General features: G+C 44.0%; 1 protein-coding gene across 8 annotated transcripts in view; it reads right to left on the reverse strand.

Moving 5' to 3' along the window:
- Positions 1 to 17,670, reverse strand: part of DGKA (diacylglycerol kinase alpha) — a 458,241-nt gene that overhangs the window by 112,330 nt on the left and 328,241 nt on the right. For all 8 annotated transcript variants that reach the window (XM_086963960.1, XM_086963920.1, XM_086963969.1 and 5 more), the window contains 3 exons: positions 6,974 to 7,093; positions 6,358 to 6,475; positions 1,701 to 1,789 (listed from right to left, as the gene is read on the reverse strand). In XM_086963960.1, coding sequence (XP_086820086.1) covers positions 1,701 to 1,789; positions 6,358 to 6,475; positions 6,974 to 7,093 — 327 coding nt within the window. The remainder of the gene's footprint in view (positions 1 to 1,700; positions 1,790 to 6,357; positions 6,476 to 6,973; positions 7,094 to 17,670) is intronic.

Consider the following 17,670-nt stretch of genomic DNA (forward strand, 5'->3'; position numbering starts at 1 on the left):
GAGTTTGGATCTGCTGAAATTCCTGTTCAGATCTGGAGATGGAGTTTGAAGCTAGGGGCTTATGCGGAAAAAGGGTGTATTAAGTTCTTCATTAGGCTCAGAGAAGAATCCATAAATGGCAGTTCCATAAATGCCTGTAGTAGAGTCATGCCCTAGAACTATACCGAACATTAATTGCATTTTCCTGAATTCAGTCCACTGGATGCCAAAGAAGTAATAGGCGAAGTGAGCAAATGAGGACGGTCTTAAATGTATTGATTACTAGTAATGAATGCCCTTGAGTCACTCCTTAGGCTGAAAGCCTGTTGGAAACAAGACTTGAGTCCAATAGATGATGACAAAAAGAGGGAGGTGAAAGTGGTCCCATGATATCTAGTCATATCTATCAAGCTAAACTTGATCCAATTTAAGTACTTTCAGAGAGTATATACGCCCGGAGTGCTGTTGGAAAATAGTGAGACTTAGACCCCACCTGCTGTAGATACAGTCAAAAGATGGTTGATGTTTTCCTTACTGTTTAGAATTGTGAAGTAATTGAAAACTACTGGGTAAGTGTTACAGCTGTCTTAACAAGCTTATGGATTAGCCTGTGGATCTCTCGCCACAATGGGGCTCTAGGGTGTTAGCAGTTAGGTGTTTCTCTGGCTGCAAGGTGTTTCATAGAGATTAACTGTTTTGGCCAAGGGAATGTTGCCTAATCCTAGAGGTCTGATAAAGCTCCTAGGGTGAAGGACTGGCTGAAAGGCATTGGCTGGCGTGTCATTACGAAGAACCAATATACATATACAAAGTTGTATGTAGAAACAGAAGCAAATTGGGATACTCGGAGGGATCACTTCCATATTTCACAATCTAAATTTCCATGTATGCCGAATTCCAGGAATTACTGCTTTACTGATCACGGAAATTTTGAGATTTGTGTGTTTCTCTTACTAATATATGAAGATTTAAGACATACACTACATGTAGATACCCGCCTGCCATGTAAAAATTGAATAGAAAGGGCTTATAAAAAAGAGAATAGTGATTCTATCCTCGCCTGTGATGATTACATTAAAACATTGTGCAAGTCAGTATCTTGCAGTCTGCATTTTGCAGGCTGATATATGTTTTTGCAGCCAGCAAGGTCACGCGTTTGGGGATGGGACACTAAAATGTATGACAACATTGCCCTATAGCTTGTTTCTATATTGACTATCCTTGACACTATGTGTTTCAAGCGCTCAAAATATTGATTGCGAGTGGGCCACTTGGATGAGTGAGATTTAGAGACGAAGAAAAAGACAGACAGAAAAAGAAAGAGCTGGGTGACAGGGAGGAGGACTGAAAAATTGCATAGATAAAAGACTGAGATGTGGAGGCCAGAGAGGGAGATGATGCTGAAAGAGCGAGGAGGAAGAGATTGAGCAGATGGAGTGGTGAAAGGTGAGAGATCATTATGAGAGGAGGCAGCAATGCTTGGCCAGAATATCGACAGCCAAAATATAGTCCTTTAAAATATTTAACCACAATATGGTAAATGTACATTAACACAGGTAAGTATAATTGTACTATTAACAATTTTAAATTTATACATACCTACATATACTTCTATTCATGATTTTATAGTGGTCAATATTTTGGATACAATATTTTTTTAAGATGATATGTGAAACTTGCCCCCTTGTTTGGTTCATGGTGTTGGCCCCAAAAAGACTTACGTTGGCATCTTTGCGGGACTTGGCGTAGGTGCTGATGCAGCAGGAGGGCGCTTTGCCAGCACAGCGTTCATGCACAGTGTATCTGCAAACTAGGAAGAGGAGGCAAGGTTTTAAAGGAAGTAAGATATTGGGGACACAGAGAAGGTGGGAGAAAGAGGTCAGAAAAAGGAAAGATTTTTTTAATTGCTTTTTAATTTTAGTTCAAGTTTTATACAGCACAGGTGAGACACAGGGGGAGATTTACAAACATTTTTGCGCTGGGTTAGCATCACAAAAGTGACACTAACCAGTACGAAATGTTTATTTTGCTATTCACTTCCCAGTGCAAAACTTGTTTTGTGCTGGAAAGCACCCTCAGAGTAGCACAAAGCAGCGCGATGCACTGCTTTGCGTTACTTGGCGCAGATGGGGCGTTACATGGGTGGAACATGGGCATTCCCATGCAACCACCCAAGCCTTTTGACGTAAAACCATTTTAACAAAGAATTGTATACATGGTTTTGCTCCAAAAGTTAACACCCCGTCAAAAGAGCTGTTAGCAGGAGAAATCCTTTTATTTCTCCGTGCTTTTCCAACTTTGCATGCGTGCTGCACTCTGCAGCACACATACAAAATGGGACAATCTTTCCATTATGTCTAGGCATAGTATTTTGTATAAGAAGGGTTCCCTTCCTGTACAAAACCAATGCTTGATTTATGCACACACCCTAGCGCTAAGGCGCTAAGTTGTGTGGATGGTGATTGGCCGCTGAAATCAGCACTGGCGCAACGGAAAGGGAGGAGAGAGACATATTTCTGAAGATATGAGCTCCCCGGCTCCCTCCCTGTCGCACAACGCAGCACAGTCTCACAGGGGGATGTGCAGCGTTGCGGGACTTTTTGGTAAATCTCCCCCAGAGTTTAATACAGCACTGGACAAGAGTCAAGGCCAAGAAACATAATACTGGATGAATAATCTAGTACAATTGCTTTAAAACACCCCACAACAGAAGATCCTAGACACGATAGATGAGATCATCACAGAAACCACTGAGAAGCCAAGGCTCCATCTGTTTACTGAAGTCACTGGACATGGGAGGAGAGGGGGCAGGTAAGGAGAAGAAACAGGTGAGAAGAGGGGCAGACAAGGCAAAGGGCAGGGGAGGGGAGGAAATGGGTGACAGAAGGGAACAGTAGAGGACAGCAGGTGAGGAAAGAGGCAGGTTAAAGGGAGGGAGCAGATGAGACGAGGAGGTCGGTGAGGAGAGGGTGCAAGTGAGTAGAGAAGGGCAAGTGAGGAAAAGGAGCAGGTGAGGGGAGGGGCGAGTAACAAAAGGGAACAGCAGAGGACAGCTGGCAAGAAGACAGGTTAATGAGAGTGGACAGATGATGACGGGTGGCAAGAAAGGGGGGGAAACAGGGTACTACAGAGCACGGCACACCTGAGGGGAAAAGTACGAGGGGAGAGAGCAAGACAGGAACAAGATGGTGTGGCAATTGGTTAGCAACTGAAATAAGTGAGGTAAAACAGAAGGGAAGGGGAGGTGTGAGAGAGAAATGAGAGGTGAGAAGAGAAGGCAAGTTAGGAGAAAAGGCAGGCAAGGAAAACTGGCTGGTTAGGAGAGGGCATGAGATAAGGAAGGGGGTTTTATGAGGTGAGAAAAATGTCAGGAGAAAGGCAGGTGAGGAAACAGGCAAATGAGGAAAAGGAAGAAGTGAGGAGGGAGCAGGCTAGGAGAGAAGACTCACGATAAAAGAGAAAGGTCAAGAGAGAGAGCGGGTGAAGAAAAGCGACAGACAAGGAGAGTGCAGGGGCAAAATGAGGTGAGCATGCAAGGGAGAGACGGGGCAGGTCAGTACATCACAATAGATATGTTATCCTTCAAAACGTATCCTAGAAATGTTCTTAGGTCCCCTCCATCACACTCTCTGTCATCAGCCAAACTCTACCTCCTAAAATTCTCTAACATAGGGGAATCATTTGACCGCATACCCAAGGATTGAGAAAGTTTCACCCCTTCTCGCATGTGGACGATTCCATCCCTTCCTTCTAAACCAAACCTGTACTGATGTACATTTCATCAAGATGGCAGTAGAGCATACATTTTTCACTTAAATCAGGAACATTCCCAGATAGTCTAGAAAAGATCAGATCAAGCCTTTGATAAAGAAACATTCCACTGACACAGATCAAACAACACTTTCAGACCAGTAAAAGTGCTTCCCTTCATGGGCAAACCAGTGTGAATTTTCGACCAAAAGAACACAGTACCAGATACAACTACCTTGACTCAAGCCAATGCAGCACTAGGGAGGGTTGTAACTTAGAAACCGATACACTAACGGTGCCTGATGGTCATTGAAGTCGACATATACTTTGATACGGTTCATCATACTACCCTTCTTAATACTCTACTGAACAAGATGGGGTCAAACACCCGATTAAAAAACTGGTTATTATAAATAAAGCAAAATGTCTAGGTTTTCTGCTTCACAAGATACTACCTGTTCATGAACACAAAACACACAAAGCCAGGACTGTGCAACAGCAACAACACACCTTAAGCAACCTACAGTAGTTGTCCTCAGTACCACCCTTAGCTCTACCCATAAAAAATACAGAGTTGCCCTTTTTACATGTATTCCAAAAAACAAGCCTTTCGCCGTTGCAAGCGGTGCCGAATACTGCAGCAAGACTCGTCTTGAACACAAAAGGTTTTCACAGTTCTAAGACCCATGAAGCGGCTTCCAATGGACAGAAGAAGCCTTCTTAGAATGGTTTCTATCACTTCTAAATCCCTGCATCAGAAATGAAACGTTCAGGGGGAAAAAACTGAAATTCTAGGAACAAAGAAATGCTCACACTTGAAATCCCGAAAATTAAGAAGCAAAAAAACTCAGACAATCCCTGACAAATGCAGCACCAACAGTCTTCCAACACAATCCCTCTGGGCCTCCGAACAACAACCTCTTACATAGAATTCGAGAAATGAGAGGGTTCTTGCTAGATAGTTCAGTTAACTAGCAGGGAAGAATCCTCCTGACTTAAGTATACCTTTACTTAACCAGACGAATAGGGTCCCCAGAAGTGACCCTTGCTTTTTAACACTCCGATAAGCATCATGAGCCAATCACCTTCACAAAGTCTTATTCCACAAGGGAAATAGCAAATACCACGACCGCCGAACAATGCGTTCCATTTGCAACACGGGTGGAACAACACAAGCGTCTGAACAAAGTATTCCATTTACAACGCAAGTCGTTACAACAACATGCGTTAGGCAAAGTGGCTTACTGTTGCGGGAATTGGATTTGGATTTGGAATAGTAAATTATACTACGCCAAAGTCCAGAGCCCCCCTACGCAAGTCTGTAACGACATGTGTTGTAAATTGAATATGTGGTTCAGACGCATTTGTTGTTCTGCCCGCGTTGTTAAGGAATGCATGGGAAAGGAAAGTGTGGTTGTGTCATACAACCCTTCAATAATACTGCTACCTTCCAGTTATGTTGGTGGATACACTTGCATTGTATATACTTAGACTGTGCTTTCAACTATCTTTGAACACCATACATGCTAGATAAAATAATTGGCTACATGCCTAATTTAATGTAAAGTTCTTGGTCGTGGTATTGTGGCTTACGCTACAGAAAGCCTCCGAATACATAAATAATGGTCCTCAAACCCCACTGCCCACCATCTCGTGACAGATCATTCAGGCGTCTTCTTCTCTTTCCAATGCCCTCCTGCTGTAAGTCAGGCCTAGCCCCTCCCTTAGAATAAACTAGATCTCAGTTCACGCCTCTAGTCTCTAGAATGATGGGGAGAGGATGTAGCTTTACGGCTAGAGTGGTTGACCTCGAAGCTGGGGAACCGGGTTTGAGTCTCAATAACGACGCTCAACATCCTGTGATTCTGGGCAAATCCCCTAATCTCCCTGTGCCTAACAAAAATGAATGTGTTCTTCTGTAACGAAACTGGTGCTCATGTAAAGCGCTTTGATACCCGCCGTCTCGGGTCTGGTTCGCGCTAAATAAAACTACCAATTTTTTTTTTTACCAGACTCCGAGATCCTGTTAAGCCAGATCTGTAAATAGGAATATATCATTATCTACTGGTATGTCCAGTAGCGTATGTGTCATATCAAACATCCTTTACCATCAAATCTTTATGTTATCCACCAATCGATAGCACGTTCGTATGTACCACTGGTATGACTATGTACAGCTCTTCTAGATACGTCTCCTATTATGCACTTTACAAACCCTAACATGTGAAGGAGTGGCTCATTTGAACTTGTGCATCTCCCATATCGTGACTGAATATAATATCATCTTAAGCGATATTTCCTTATTGACTGTGTTTACTGGTAAATTTCTGAACCCATCTATTTATTTGTATAAATTGATGGAATTAGATTCGATATTTAAAAAACGAATTATTGTGACTGTGTTATGTTTTAGTTTTTTCTGAAAAAAAAGCAATAAAATAAACTTTGAATAGAGTAAGTACAACATGTGCCCATCTTTCCTACAGTTACCACAATAATTCTTGACATAAAACTAGCTACCAATGTCAGTTTTAAAGTTGATGCACACACTTCCTGTTTGACAGGAACCGCAGACAACTTTAAAGGCAAGGCTGGCTTGTTTGGCAAGAAGGAGGTTCATAGACTTACAGGTGCAGCACAGGCCCTGCTTCCGGACCCCGAACAGGAGGGTTTCGCAGACGTTGCAGTAAACAGGACGGTTGAAATGCTTCAGGCGCCACATGTGCTGTCCGTCATCTTTCATACTCTGCGTGGAAAAGAGAGAGAGAGAGAGAGGGAAGCAGAGAGAGGCAGAGCGAGAGAGACAGAGAGTACCGGACAGGGGGAATCAGAGTGATGTAAGAGTGGAAGGAGTGAGTGAGAGCGAAAGAAAAAACAATGGAAATTGGTAGAAGACAGGATAGGGTTCGGAAGCAATGAAGGGTGTGAAATAGAGAGAAAGGGGAAAGGAAAAAAACAAAGTAAAGGATGCAAATAAAGACAGAGACAGACCAAGTGACAGAAAGATCGAGAGGAATCAGAGAGGAAGAAGAGGAAGGGGAAATATTTGGTAAACGAGGACCATGAATGGAGATGCAGACAGACAGAGATAGAGGGCGATGCAGGGAAACATTGATGGGAAGAAAGAGATGGCGAGAGCGTTAGTTCTCCGTTGAAGCTGATGCCTCCACTCGCACCCCTCTCTTGCTTCTTACAGAGCCCCCCCAACAGTCTTGGATGCCCCTAAAGGTCTGACCCCACATACCGTCTCTAGCCCCAGCAGGACCAACAGGGAGACCGTGGTGAGGCCTCCCCTCAGCCACTCCTCATAGGACACCGTGCCGTTGCCATCATAGTCAATCTCCTTCATCATGTCCTGCAGGATCTGGAGGGGATATAGAGAAGAGACGGTTTCAGGTTCCTCGCCCTGTCTCTTGCTGCACATAGGAGGGAAGCAATCTATGGTTCAGGGGCAACGAATATTTCACAGAGCAGGTTCGCGAGTGCAGCGAAGGGTGGGTTCTATCCTTGCAAGGTGCAGCCCACGATATCTCAATCCACCTGTATGTTGCTATATAGCTAGTGATGAGGTCTCATTTGGAATAACAATCTGGCGTCAATGGCGGGATCTACAAAGTAATAAATCCTGGAATCCAAATGTGTCTTTAATCTATAGTCTATGGGGCCTTATCCATGGTAGATAAGACCTTCCCAGAATAATGGGTGTTCTCCATTTACTGGTAACATTGTTGCTGCCTCCAATGACTTAAGTTCGTTTTCTGAGGATTTTTAACAGAATTGTTTTTAGATATTTTCCGAAGAGAAGGAGCTTTGCGGTAGCCTCAGGAGTAAATCAAAAAGCATTACCAAATTCCCCAAAACTTTATTTCAGCAACATGCCATATAGGTTTCCTCCATCATAGCTCCTCACAGGTTAACTACCGTACAATGATTGCTTCTTGATTGGATATTTTAAAATACATCAGCCATCATTTAAAAAAAAAAAAGAAATTATAAGCATGAAGTAAAAAGATGCCTCAACTATTTTAACTTTTTTTTTACAATAAACGATATAATTAAACAAGCGCGGCCCGCTATGGGGAGGACAGAAGATGTGCACGCGGGAACTGCCTTTACTGGCGGCGGGAAAAAAAAGTCTCCAATGTATCACGCCGCCAGTAAAGCATCCAATCCCCGTGTGCACATCTTCTGTCTCGTTTGTCTCCCCGCATACACACTGGAATCGTATGGATTCCAAAAGGCCTCTGCATGGCAGAGCAGCGGATGCACTGTTTTCGCCTGGCCGAGACCTAAAAACATACAGTACATAGATATAGCAACTTTGCAGTTAAAATGGGGACAATCTCTTTAAGGTGTCAGTGCAGCCTCACAACTTTCTGTCCAGAACTCTTAACCTAATACGCCACATGTGGCCAAGGAATTTAGCATTGGCGCAGGCGAACAATGGTCTTGCATCTGATTTAAAGATTCTCATAACTGCCTGGGGATCGCATGTGCCCAATTGCCTACCAATTGGTTTTAGCCACCTCGATCTGGGCTGAAAATAGACCGGGCAAGCGAACATAACATGAGGCAAAGATTCTTTGTAGTGTTCGCAGCCAGGACAGTTTTTTGGCACTAATTTATCGTTTTGCCACCCACTTTGAAAGTCAAACAAAGGTAGTGAGCCAAACCTAAACTGGATGTACAATTTTCTGTCAAGCGGAATTGTGATTAAGTCTAGCTAGGGCTTCAAGTAGGTGGTTTGCTTGTAGAATCTAAATTCCAATGTGAGCCTTCCCCAGGATGATTGCCTGACAGGCTTTCTGGGGGACCCAATCCCAGTAATGAAGCTTGATTATACTCCTTCGTGGCAAGGGTATACTATAATTGTCCCAGGCTTTCTGCAGCCATATTTTTGCAAGGAGCCTCCTCGCATTGCAGAGCCATTTGATCTCGTTGTTTTTTATCAAGGCAAATTAGTTCTGACATTGCATTTGCGTAAGGGGAGAGCTCCGGGACAGATCTAAGTCTAATCCAGAATAAGAGAGGACAAAGCTTGGCGATATTACGTATTGATCTCCTGTCCATATCCAGCATTAGGGAGTGAAGTGGGGTGCTCTGGGGCAATGATACCAGGGTCCTCAAAAATTAGTGCTCAGATTTAATCATCTCCTCTAGGTTTTCAGAGCCCCATAGTTCTGCTCTGTATACGACAGAATTAACCGCCTTTGCATCATATGCTGGCATGGCCACAGCTATTGGTTTACTTGATGACTGGTGATGTTCTTTCCTTAATGCCCAGACTATCTGTTTGTGTTTCAGAGCCATCTTTTGGACATGAGGTCTCCACAACATTTTCTCAGAAAATGTGATACCTAAATATTCGAACGTCTTTCCCCTTTCTAACATTGCTCCTCCCAGTAATGGGCTGCCCCTATAAGACTTGTGGGGATTTAAGGTCATAAACTTTGTCTTTGTGGTGTTTAGCACTAGACCCCGCATATCACAAAAACTTTCAAATCTATCCAAAAGTAACTAAGGTGCACTGGGGGTTTTGGACACCAGCAGGGTGTCGTCTAAGAAAAGAAGGGTCACAATCTTTTCCCCTTCTAGGGTTGGGGCATTAGCAGGTATTGTAGAGAGAAATCTTACTATGTCGTTCATGTATAGTGAGAAAAGTGCGGGCGCTAAAACACACTCCTGTCAGACTCCCCTGTCGACAGGGATAAGTTCAGTAAGTTTCCCTTTGAGTGCCCCACCTCACTCTAGCAGAGTTGTCTTCATGTAACCTTATAACTAGGTTTAGGATTTTAACTTGGACTCCCATGGTCATTAAGTACCTGCCACAGCTTCTGCCTTGGGACTAAGTCGAATGCGGTCTTCAAATCTATGAAGACTATATACAAACTGCCCTTACCAATAACCACTGTCTTCCAGTAAAGGAAGAGGAGTCGAAACACCTGATTGACTGTCCCGGTGTTTTCCCTGAATCCTGCTTAGAAAGGGGTTAAAATTTCATTTTCATCAGCCCACATCTGAATTTTCTGCAAAAGGGCTCGGGAGAATACTTTCTGCTTAGCGTCTATTAGGCTTATGGGCCTATAGTTGCTAGGGAGTTCTTTGTCCCCTTTTTAATAGATGGTGTCCACCTCAGCCCCTCACCAGGAGCACCAGGGCACCCCTTGCTATGGCATTTGCAAACAAAAAGATTCAACGGGTCCAGTTCAGGCTGTCATAAAGAAATAGATCACCCAGTATACCGTCAGGACCTGGGGCTTTCGAAGGAACAATTTTACCAACGGAAGCTTCAATATCCTTTAGCGTGAATAGGTCACTGTCCCTAGGCAAAGCCACAATGGTTGAAGCTTCCCTGGGAAATATATGTGCATCCTTGCCTTGGTAGAGTTGATGGAAGTGATCATAACAGGCTGATGCCATAATATGATTTGCTCCTTCTTCATCACCCCAGACTATTAATGCCCAGAACCTCTTTGAATGTCTTTTTTCACAAGCTTCGTTGGGATTCTGCCAGCGTACTTCATCCCACACTCTTTTGGCTTTTTGAAGGGAAAATTTGAATTCCTTCCTTGCGGTTTATATATCCCCTCTGACTTTAGATTTTAATGCCTTAGCTAAGTCAATTCGGGAAATCCAACACTCTTTATTGAACCAAGTAGGGGGATCCCTTTTATTGGTCCTGTGTGTTCGCGGCTGGTTGGCTACGTTGAAATATGAGCCTAGTTGCTTAAAGAGGGCTGTGTGGACATTGGTTGCCCCCACTAAGCTTTCTGCTTTTTCTAGGAGCAACTCTAGTTTGGAGATACCTTCCATGAGATCATTGTGCAGCCCCGATAATTTGTCTTCGGACAGAATCACCTTGCGCCACTTTAAGCGGCGTTTATCGTTGGATACCTGGACTACTTTAGTTAACAGGTGACCTAATTTCTGAGTAATGGAACCCACCCAAGGCAGTCATGCTTAGAGTCAGTGGATTGTGATTGCTGTCGATAGATTCATCAACAGACAAATCAATAACTATGCTCCATAGCCTCAGATCTATCAGAAAGTAATCAATTCGGCTCGGGCTGCTTACTCTATTAAAGGAGTGAGCACCCATTTTGTCTACTCAAGGGTTAAAGCTTTTATTTGAAGCATAAGCTGGGACCATTTCTTGATCGGGGGGAGATCTAATGGAGGGACAGACCACTCAGCATCCTCCTAACTTGCCTCAGTCACATCGCTTTTATCTAAGGGCTCGAAAGTCGCATTCAGGTCGCCTGCGATCAACAACGGTTTTTGGAAGGTTCTTTTATCCGGTTGTTCTTCTAGATTTTTAATGGTGATTGGTGGACGACCCCCCCTTGTTCCGCTAACATACATGTTATAGATATCTCTAGATTTGACTTCACTACCCTTCAAACAGATCCCCAATATATCTAGACTATCTGAACACAGAGATGTAATCTTGCAGCCTAGGGCTATTTTGACCCATATTAGCAACCCTCCAGTGGGGTGGCCTTTCCCTGATGAAACTGAGAGCTGAGGGTAACTAACGTATCCCGGCTTGTATGCTGGGACTAAGCTCCAAGTTTCTTGAAAAAGGCAACTGTCAAAACCCTCCATTTAGTTATTCCAATGGGGGAGTGACAATTTGTTGCTCAGCCCAGCCACATTCCAAGTGATAAGCCTTAGGTTCGCCCCTAGCTCTATGTTGGCGGGGCACAAATTAAACAAGTATTCAGGGTCTCTCGAACCAGTGATACCTGCTACTCATCATGGGCTGCTACACTAGTGCCTAAGGGTGTCCCCTTGCACAAAGGTGGTCCGCTACTGCTAAGTGCCGTTTAGCCTTCTTTGTACCCACCCCCAATGCATTACAGCGGACTTTCCTCGATATGGGGGCGGCTTATGGATAAAGTATGCTCAATAGTATAATGAGAAGCTGTAGGATTAGGGAGTCAATCTGTTGGTCCTACGGGAGTGTCTGGACTGGGACGATCAGTTGTGCGGGGATACCACGCATGTTCCTTGCCAATAGGCAAGCACCGCCTAAATTGAATGGTAGATGTACCTGGTGGGCAAGTTCTAGTGTCAAGGGATATCAGGTTTTCTACCAATTCTTCACTTCTGAGCAATAACTCTATATTGTCAAATGGTAGATTTTGAAAAAAACTGTATTTCCCAGTTTCAGAATTAGCACAATAAATGTTTCCAGCTCCAGTTCAATGACATGTGTGACATTACAGTACGTGTTACAGAGGTTCGCGCATTGCATGACATTTATCTCCACATGAGTTTATTCAGTCTGGACAATCAGCGTTGCAATTGCGTAATCTTCACCCTCACTAAACGCAGCATCAAGTGCTTATTTCTACAGTGCAATCAAATCACAGTATGGGAAAACAAACATACACTCACTTTGAATATCACAGTTCTGTATCCAATGTACAATTTCCAGTGGATTAGCCAATACCCGCAGGCACATGCCCGCGTTCTAGCCGTGTAGTAGGCTGTGATTGTGTTGTTGCCGTGTATTGTTTAAAAGGGCCCCAAATTTCCCGTGGGCGGGATTTACTAGGCAGAGTGGAGGCATAGAAATCGTAGTTGAGGTTGCAATATGCCAGACTGTTCAGCCATTCTTTGCACGTCGGTGCAGCATTTGAGTGCTATTTCTCTTTTTGCCGGACTGGCTTTGGGATATTGCTCATGTATCCCAACAATGCTACTTCTGGAGTAGGGTCGAGGTCCAAGCCTATCATTTCCCAGAGTGTACGGTATACTTCGGTCCAATACTTGTTTATTTTGCAACAGGTCCAAGCGAGGTGTGCAAAATCTGCATGTGGGGATTTACATTTTAGACAACAGTGGGGTCTATCTGGGTCTATTTTGTGTGTTTGTCAAATGGTAGATCACGGAGATTGTGGCACCTAGCTCTTAGGATGTCATCCCTAATAAGTGATCGGCACCCCCTAACATGTCTGATCCAATGTATCGCTTGGTTTTTAAGAGATTCCCCACCCTCTTTCCCATATTTGTTAGCTAATTTTGGTACATTGGCCATAAAGATGGTGTTATACGATCCGATCTTAAAACATTCCTTTCATGTAGCAAACTGGCTTCCTGGCATGCAAGGAACAGCCCCCTTCCTATGGGTGGGGCCGTTGACCACTGGTATAGTCCAGCCCGCTCTTGGATTGGGTATAGAATTTTTCTTGGGGCGTTCTCGTGTCTAGTATCTGATCAGTTTGGTCTTTATTTGCCTGGGCGGATTCTAGACTAGAAAATAAAGGGAGGGCTAAGCCGGGCTTGGTTGGTAGCTTGGTGGCTGCATCCTTTCTGCTGATTGTCTAGCCAGATTCAAACTACTCCCATGGTTTTTGCTGGAGCTACAACTAGCTTCCAAAAGTAGCTTCACCAGCCCCTTAAGTTCGACTATCATGGATCTCAGAACCCCCACCTCCTCCCTAAGCTCACAAGTGGCCTGTGTGTCATGCCTCTTGGATGCTTGGGGGGCTGTTGGCCAAATTCCTGTGACATTCGTTATAGGGCACACTGGAACATCTTGGGGGGTTCTGGTCAAATCAGTCAAGTGGGAGAATCGGTTACTGCAAGGGAAGTCTGCTACGTGCAGCCCGGGGGGGACCTTTTTCCAACATTATGGAAAGCACCCCCTCTTTAGAACTTCCTGCCATAGAAGGGTATATTGCAGGCCTCTTGGATGCAGACTTGATGAACATTTTGGGGATTGCTGGCATAATACAGCAGCCTATATTACCAGCTGGTACAGGGCAGCTGTTACCTGGGGACTCAACTGTTTGGGGTTCTAAGATGTTCTCACATTCAACAAGTAAGTTGTCAATGCAATCAAGGACACAGTTGCTGCCAGTGTGCTTTAAGATTTTCTTTGCTTTTTTACTTTTCTTGGGTACCCCTGACCCTTCTTCAGCCGCTTCTGTTTGCCCATTTATACAAGTTCAGGTTGTAAGTTTTTTCAAATGTCAAAATAAGTACCTTTTATTCCTGAGGTGAAGGGCTCAATGGAGTGGCCCAGCCTGGCCTCTTCCGGGCTCGCTCTTGGCCCGGGCACTCACTTCCCGCACTGCAGGAGCCCCTGGCTGCATTTGTTGGCACCTCTGGGCGCAGAATATCGGCGTTGCAGTGGCCGCAGGGAATGCTGGGCGTGGAAGTCCTGCCCCTTCCTCTGGCTGGCTGCTGTCTCATACTCACGTCTAGGAGCCAATATGTAGGCCTCTTGAAATTTGGATGGTGGATTGATATGGTTATCATTTTCCTTTAAACTGGAGCTCATATAGAGCTAAATCTGCCCTTGGTGTGACATTGCAGCTGATTCATGGGCCTAGTTGATCTGAGAAGTCCGATCTGTATATTTGGTACCACCTACGGATACCCTGGGCCTGGACTCTAGAATGCTTTAAAAAGTGGTCCTCACACTATGGTGCACAACCCTCGTTGGTGAGGCTCTTTGCTATGTCAAGGAGGCACTAGATCCACTGAAACAAGCACTGGCAAAGCCAATATGACTTGTTTTGGTTGCTTGCCTTTTTGCTTTGTTAATGCTTTCTTTATTTTGTCCTGTTTTTTGTGAAACGTTATTGTTGGTGTAATGCTGTCCCTCACTAATATTTTAATTGGGTAAAATAAAATATTGTTTGGTCCTGAAAAGCAACCATCGCCAGAGTAGTACCTGTCACTGAAGGAGCCTACTTTGTGTGCGGATGTGCTCCTTGTGACAGAGCACAATGTCATTTCTCACAGTCATGTTAGCCAATGCCTGAAATGGGATTTCCTACTGCCCCATGCTTTAGAGAAGAAACATGTGCACCCCACAACAACAGACCAATTAATGAAGAAGATTGGCTGAATGCCCACATCTATCTATCTATCTATCTATCTATCTATCTATCTATCTATCTATCTATCTATCTATCTATCTATCTATCTATCTATCTATCCCTCTATCTATCTATCTATCTATCTATCTATCTATCTATCTATCTATCTATCTATCTATCTATCTATCTATCTATCTATCTATCTATCTATCTATCTATCTATCTATCTATCTATCTATCTATCTAGTAAAATCAAAAGGCCTAGGTCAACACCAGTGCAAGCTGCTAGCAACTCCTGCTCCTGTGTGCATGCTCTCCTCTGGCTGTCAAAGCAGAGCCAAAAATACGCCCACAAAAGAGCCCCTCGCCCTTCTTGTTACTGATGGCCAGGATGGCCCTGGCTAGGTGTTAAAAGTGCACCACATCTTGCTAGCAGGAGCAAAATGTGCACCGATGGAACAAGGTTGTAAGGAATCTCATTACTTCCAAAGTGGTCAAGAGAGGACAGATGTGAGATCATTGTACTACGTTAAGGTCCCTTAAGACAAAGAATTAGCAAAGAAAAATAAGCAATCGTGTCATAAGAACTGCTGAGTAAAGCAGACCAGATATGTTGAATATTTATGAATGAATGAAGACAGAATGAATATTAATATACTGAATTGTGCCACTCAGTTTTTCACTGAATCTGCTTTTTATATATTCTGTCAATGTACTATTATCGAATACAAATTTTATCGTACCAACAATGTTATTAAATTGTTTTCAGTGTGTCTGTGAGTTTGCATGATGGACATGAAAGTGAATGAATGATTATTATATTTTCTCTAATTGCGTAATACTTAATAAATGCTCATTTTGTATTTTTGATAGATAATTTGTTTGGTTTGGTGTTGTCTTTGGTTCTTTTTGATCCTTTCATAGTTACTTAATTAGCATTCAATTTCTGTTTATTGAATGGTTGCCTTAAATCTATACATTGAATGTATTAATATACTGGATACATTTACTAATAAGTACTACATATGCAGCACATAGGCAAAATGTATTTTTTGCAATTAATATTACTACTTGTCTCAATCCCATTCAATCTATCAAGTTCAGAAGAAGGGAAGTCTGCAAGGATTGCAGCTATTCCACATAAAACCCTTGCAGAGGTTTCCAGCAGGCGCATAACCCAAAGAACTGTTCCCCGCGATAGGCACTCGTGACCTGCAGATTGCACAAGGATCGCTGCAGTAAGTGCACAAACCTACTGAGGTATCTTACCAGGATTTAAACCTAGGACCAGAAGTTTGCAGGCAGTGCTTCGAAGGCTGGCACATGTACATTGCTATTGAACTGCATGGCCATGGTGAAAAATTGCATGAAAAAGTTCAAAATGTATGTTGATTATGCATTTATATATGCACTGTGAGTGACTGCGTGGGGTTTAATGTCTGGATTTTGACTGCAGCAACGGTGGTTGTCTAGGAGCTGCAGACTAGTAAAGTACCTTGTTGCACTGTGAATGCAGGAGTCTCAGGGCTCAGATAGCTAGGGAGTAGGGCACAGGCTGGCAGGACAGTGCAGGAGGTGAGAGGGCAGGGAAAGGTGACTGGTGGACTTGTCGAGGATGTCTACAAGGGTCTCAGAGGCATTGAAGAGGGACTGAGGGTCTCGTAGGGCTCACTGTGAAAGTCAATGGGTCAGCAGAGGTGGTATGAGGATATCCAAGGGTCAGCAGAGAAGGTCTGAGGGCCGTCCACTGTGCAATTTGGGGCTGGGATACGTTTAAGGCAGCTTAGGGCCTCTCTGGCGCTTTGGGCAACACAAAGCGACACATGGTGGGCTAAGGACGGGTGGTGAGTGTCTATCTAAAGGCAGAGGACAATTGGAGGGAGGTGGCAAACTCTGAACACTGGCAGAGTGGGTACCATAGCTGCCAGGTTTCCCAAGTCAATGTGTGATGTGCGGATCCAGCCCAGGATTTATTTTTAAATTCTGGAACTTGTTATAAAATGGAATAAACAAGACGTCAAGTCTCAGAATCCAAAGAAAAAAACTGAACTGGAGCAGCACCTCACACAGGTACCTGCGAAACCTGGCAGGGCAAGGGTATGAAAGTCAACTGAGGGGGGCTGAACACCCGTAAATGTTAAGTGCCAGCGGTGGATTTCAGATGTTTGATCGGAGGTCTGTGAGGACTGGCCTTTATTGCCCCTTCTCTACGTGATCTGCCTTGTGGCGCGCGTGGATTGCTACCATCTGTGGCATACTTGTTTTATGTGCGAGGGAAGCTCGCGCTGCTGCTGTCTGTGCTGTAACATTTAATGTTTAGAAATCGGGGTCAGGGCATGCATCTCTGAATATTATATTAGGCCTCCTATCCTTGAGATGTGCTCCAGACACTGCTGAACGTCCAGCACACTATGACAGCAGTGCTTACCTTTCACAGCTAGACATTTAAGCAGTTTACGTCACTTGGTTGTCCAGCCTAATTATGTTGCTCGGGGACTTCAGCCCTAACCCCTACACCCAAAGCAGTGCTTTTAAGGCAGTTTTCATATACTTTTGCGTTTCCCCATTGAGGCAATTCCTGGCTATCTGGTTTCGTACGTGTCTCCTGTTTCTGTGTCCACAGGGGAAGTGTGCACAGCACGTACTGCACTGGAAGACCAGAAATGGTGTGCAGATGCTCAGTATTCAAGGCAAAATGTGTTACCTCTGGAGCGTTCCCCGTACATAGGTTTTTAAAAAGGCCGTTTTTGAGGCCTTATGCTGCTCAAGACTTCTCCTATATGTGGCGGCATAAGGCTGCTCTCTTACTTAGTCATTAGAAATGCAGCATTGAGTCAACCTTGCTATCACCAGAGATCTCTTGAACTCCACTCATTGATTGCCTTGTAAGAGGGAATTGGTGCTCGGGTGCTAAAACTGCATTCTTATCTTCGGCCAGAGCAGGGCTTAATTTGAACTGGTGTTTTCCAGTGCTGGGTACTGGCACTTAATTCTGAGCACCGGCACTAATTAGAGTCCTCCACACGGTAGCGCTGTCTGTCTAATTTTGAGATAAGTACAGCAGTGTTTAATAACTCAGTTTACATTAAATAAGACAATTCAGACT

Source organism: Lissotriton vulgaris, chromosome 1_1 (genome assembly GCF_964263255.1).
Source record: "Lissotriton vulgaris chromosome 1_1, aLisVul1.2, whole genome shotgun sequence".
NCBI classification, from domain to species: Eukaryota; Metazoa; Chordata; class Amphibia; order Caudata; family Salamandridae; genus Lissotriton; species Lissotriton vulgaris.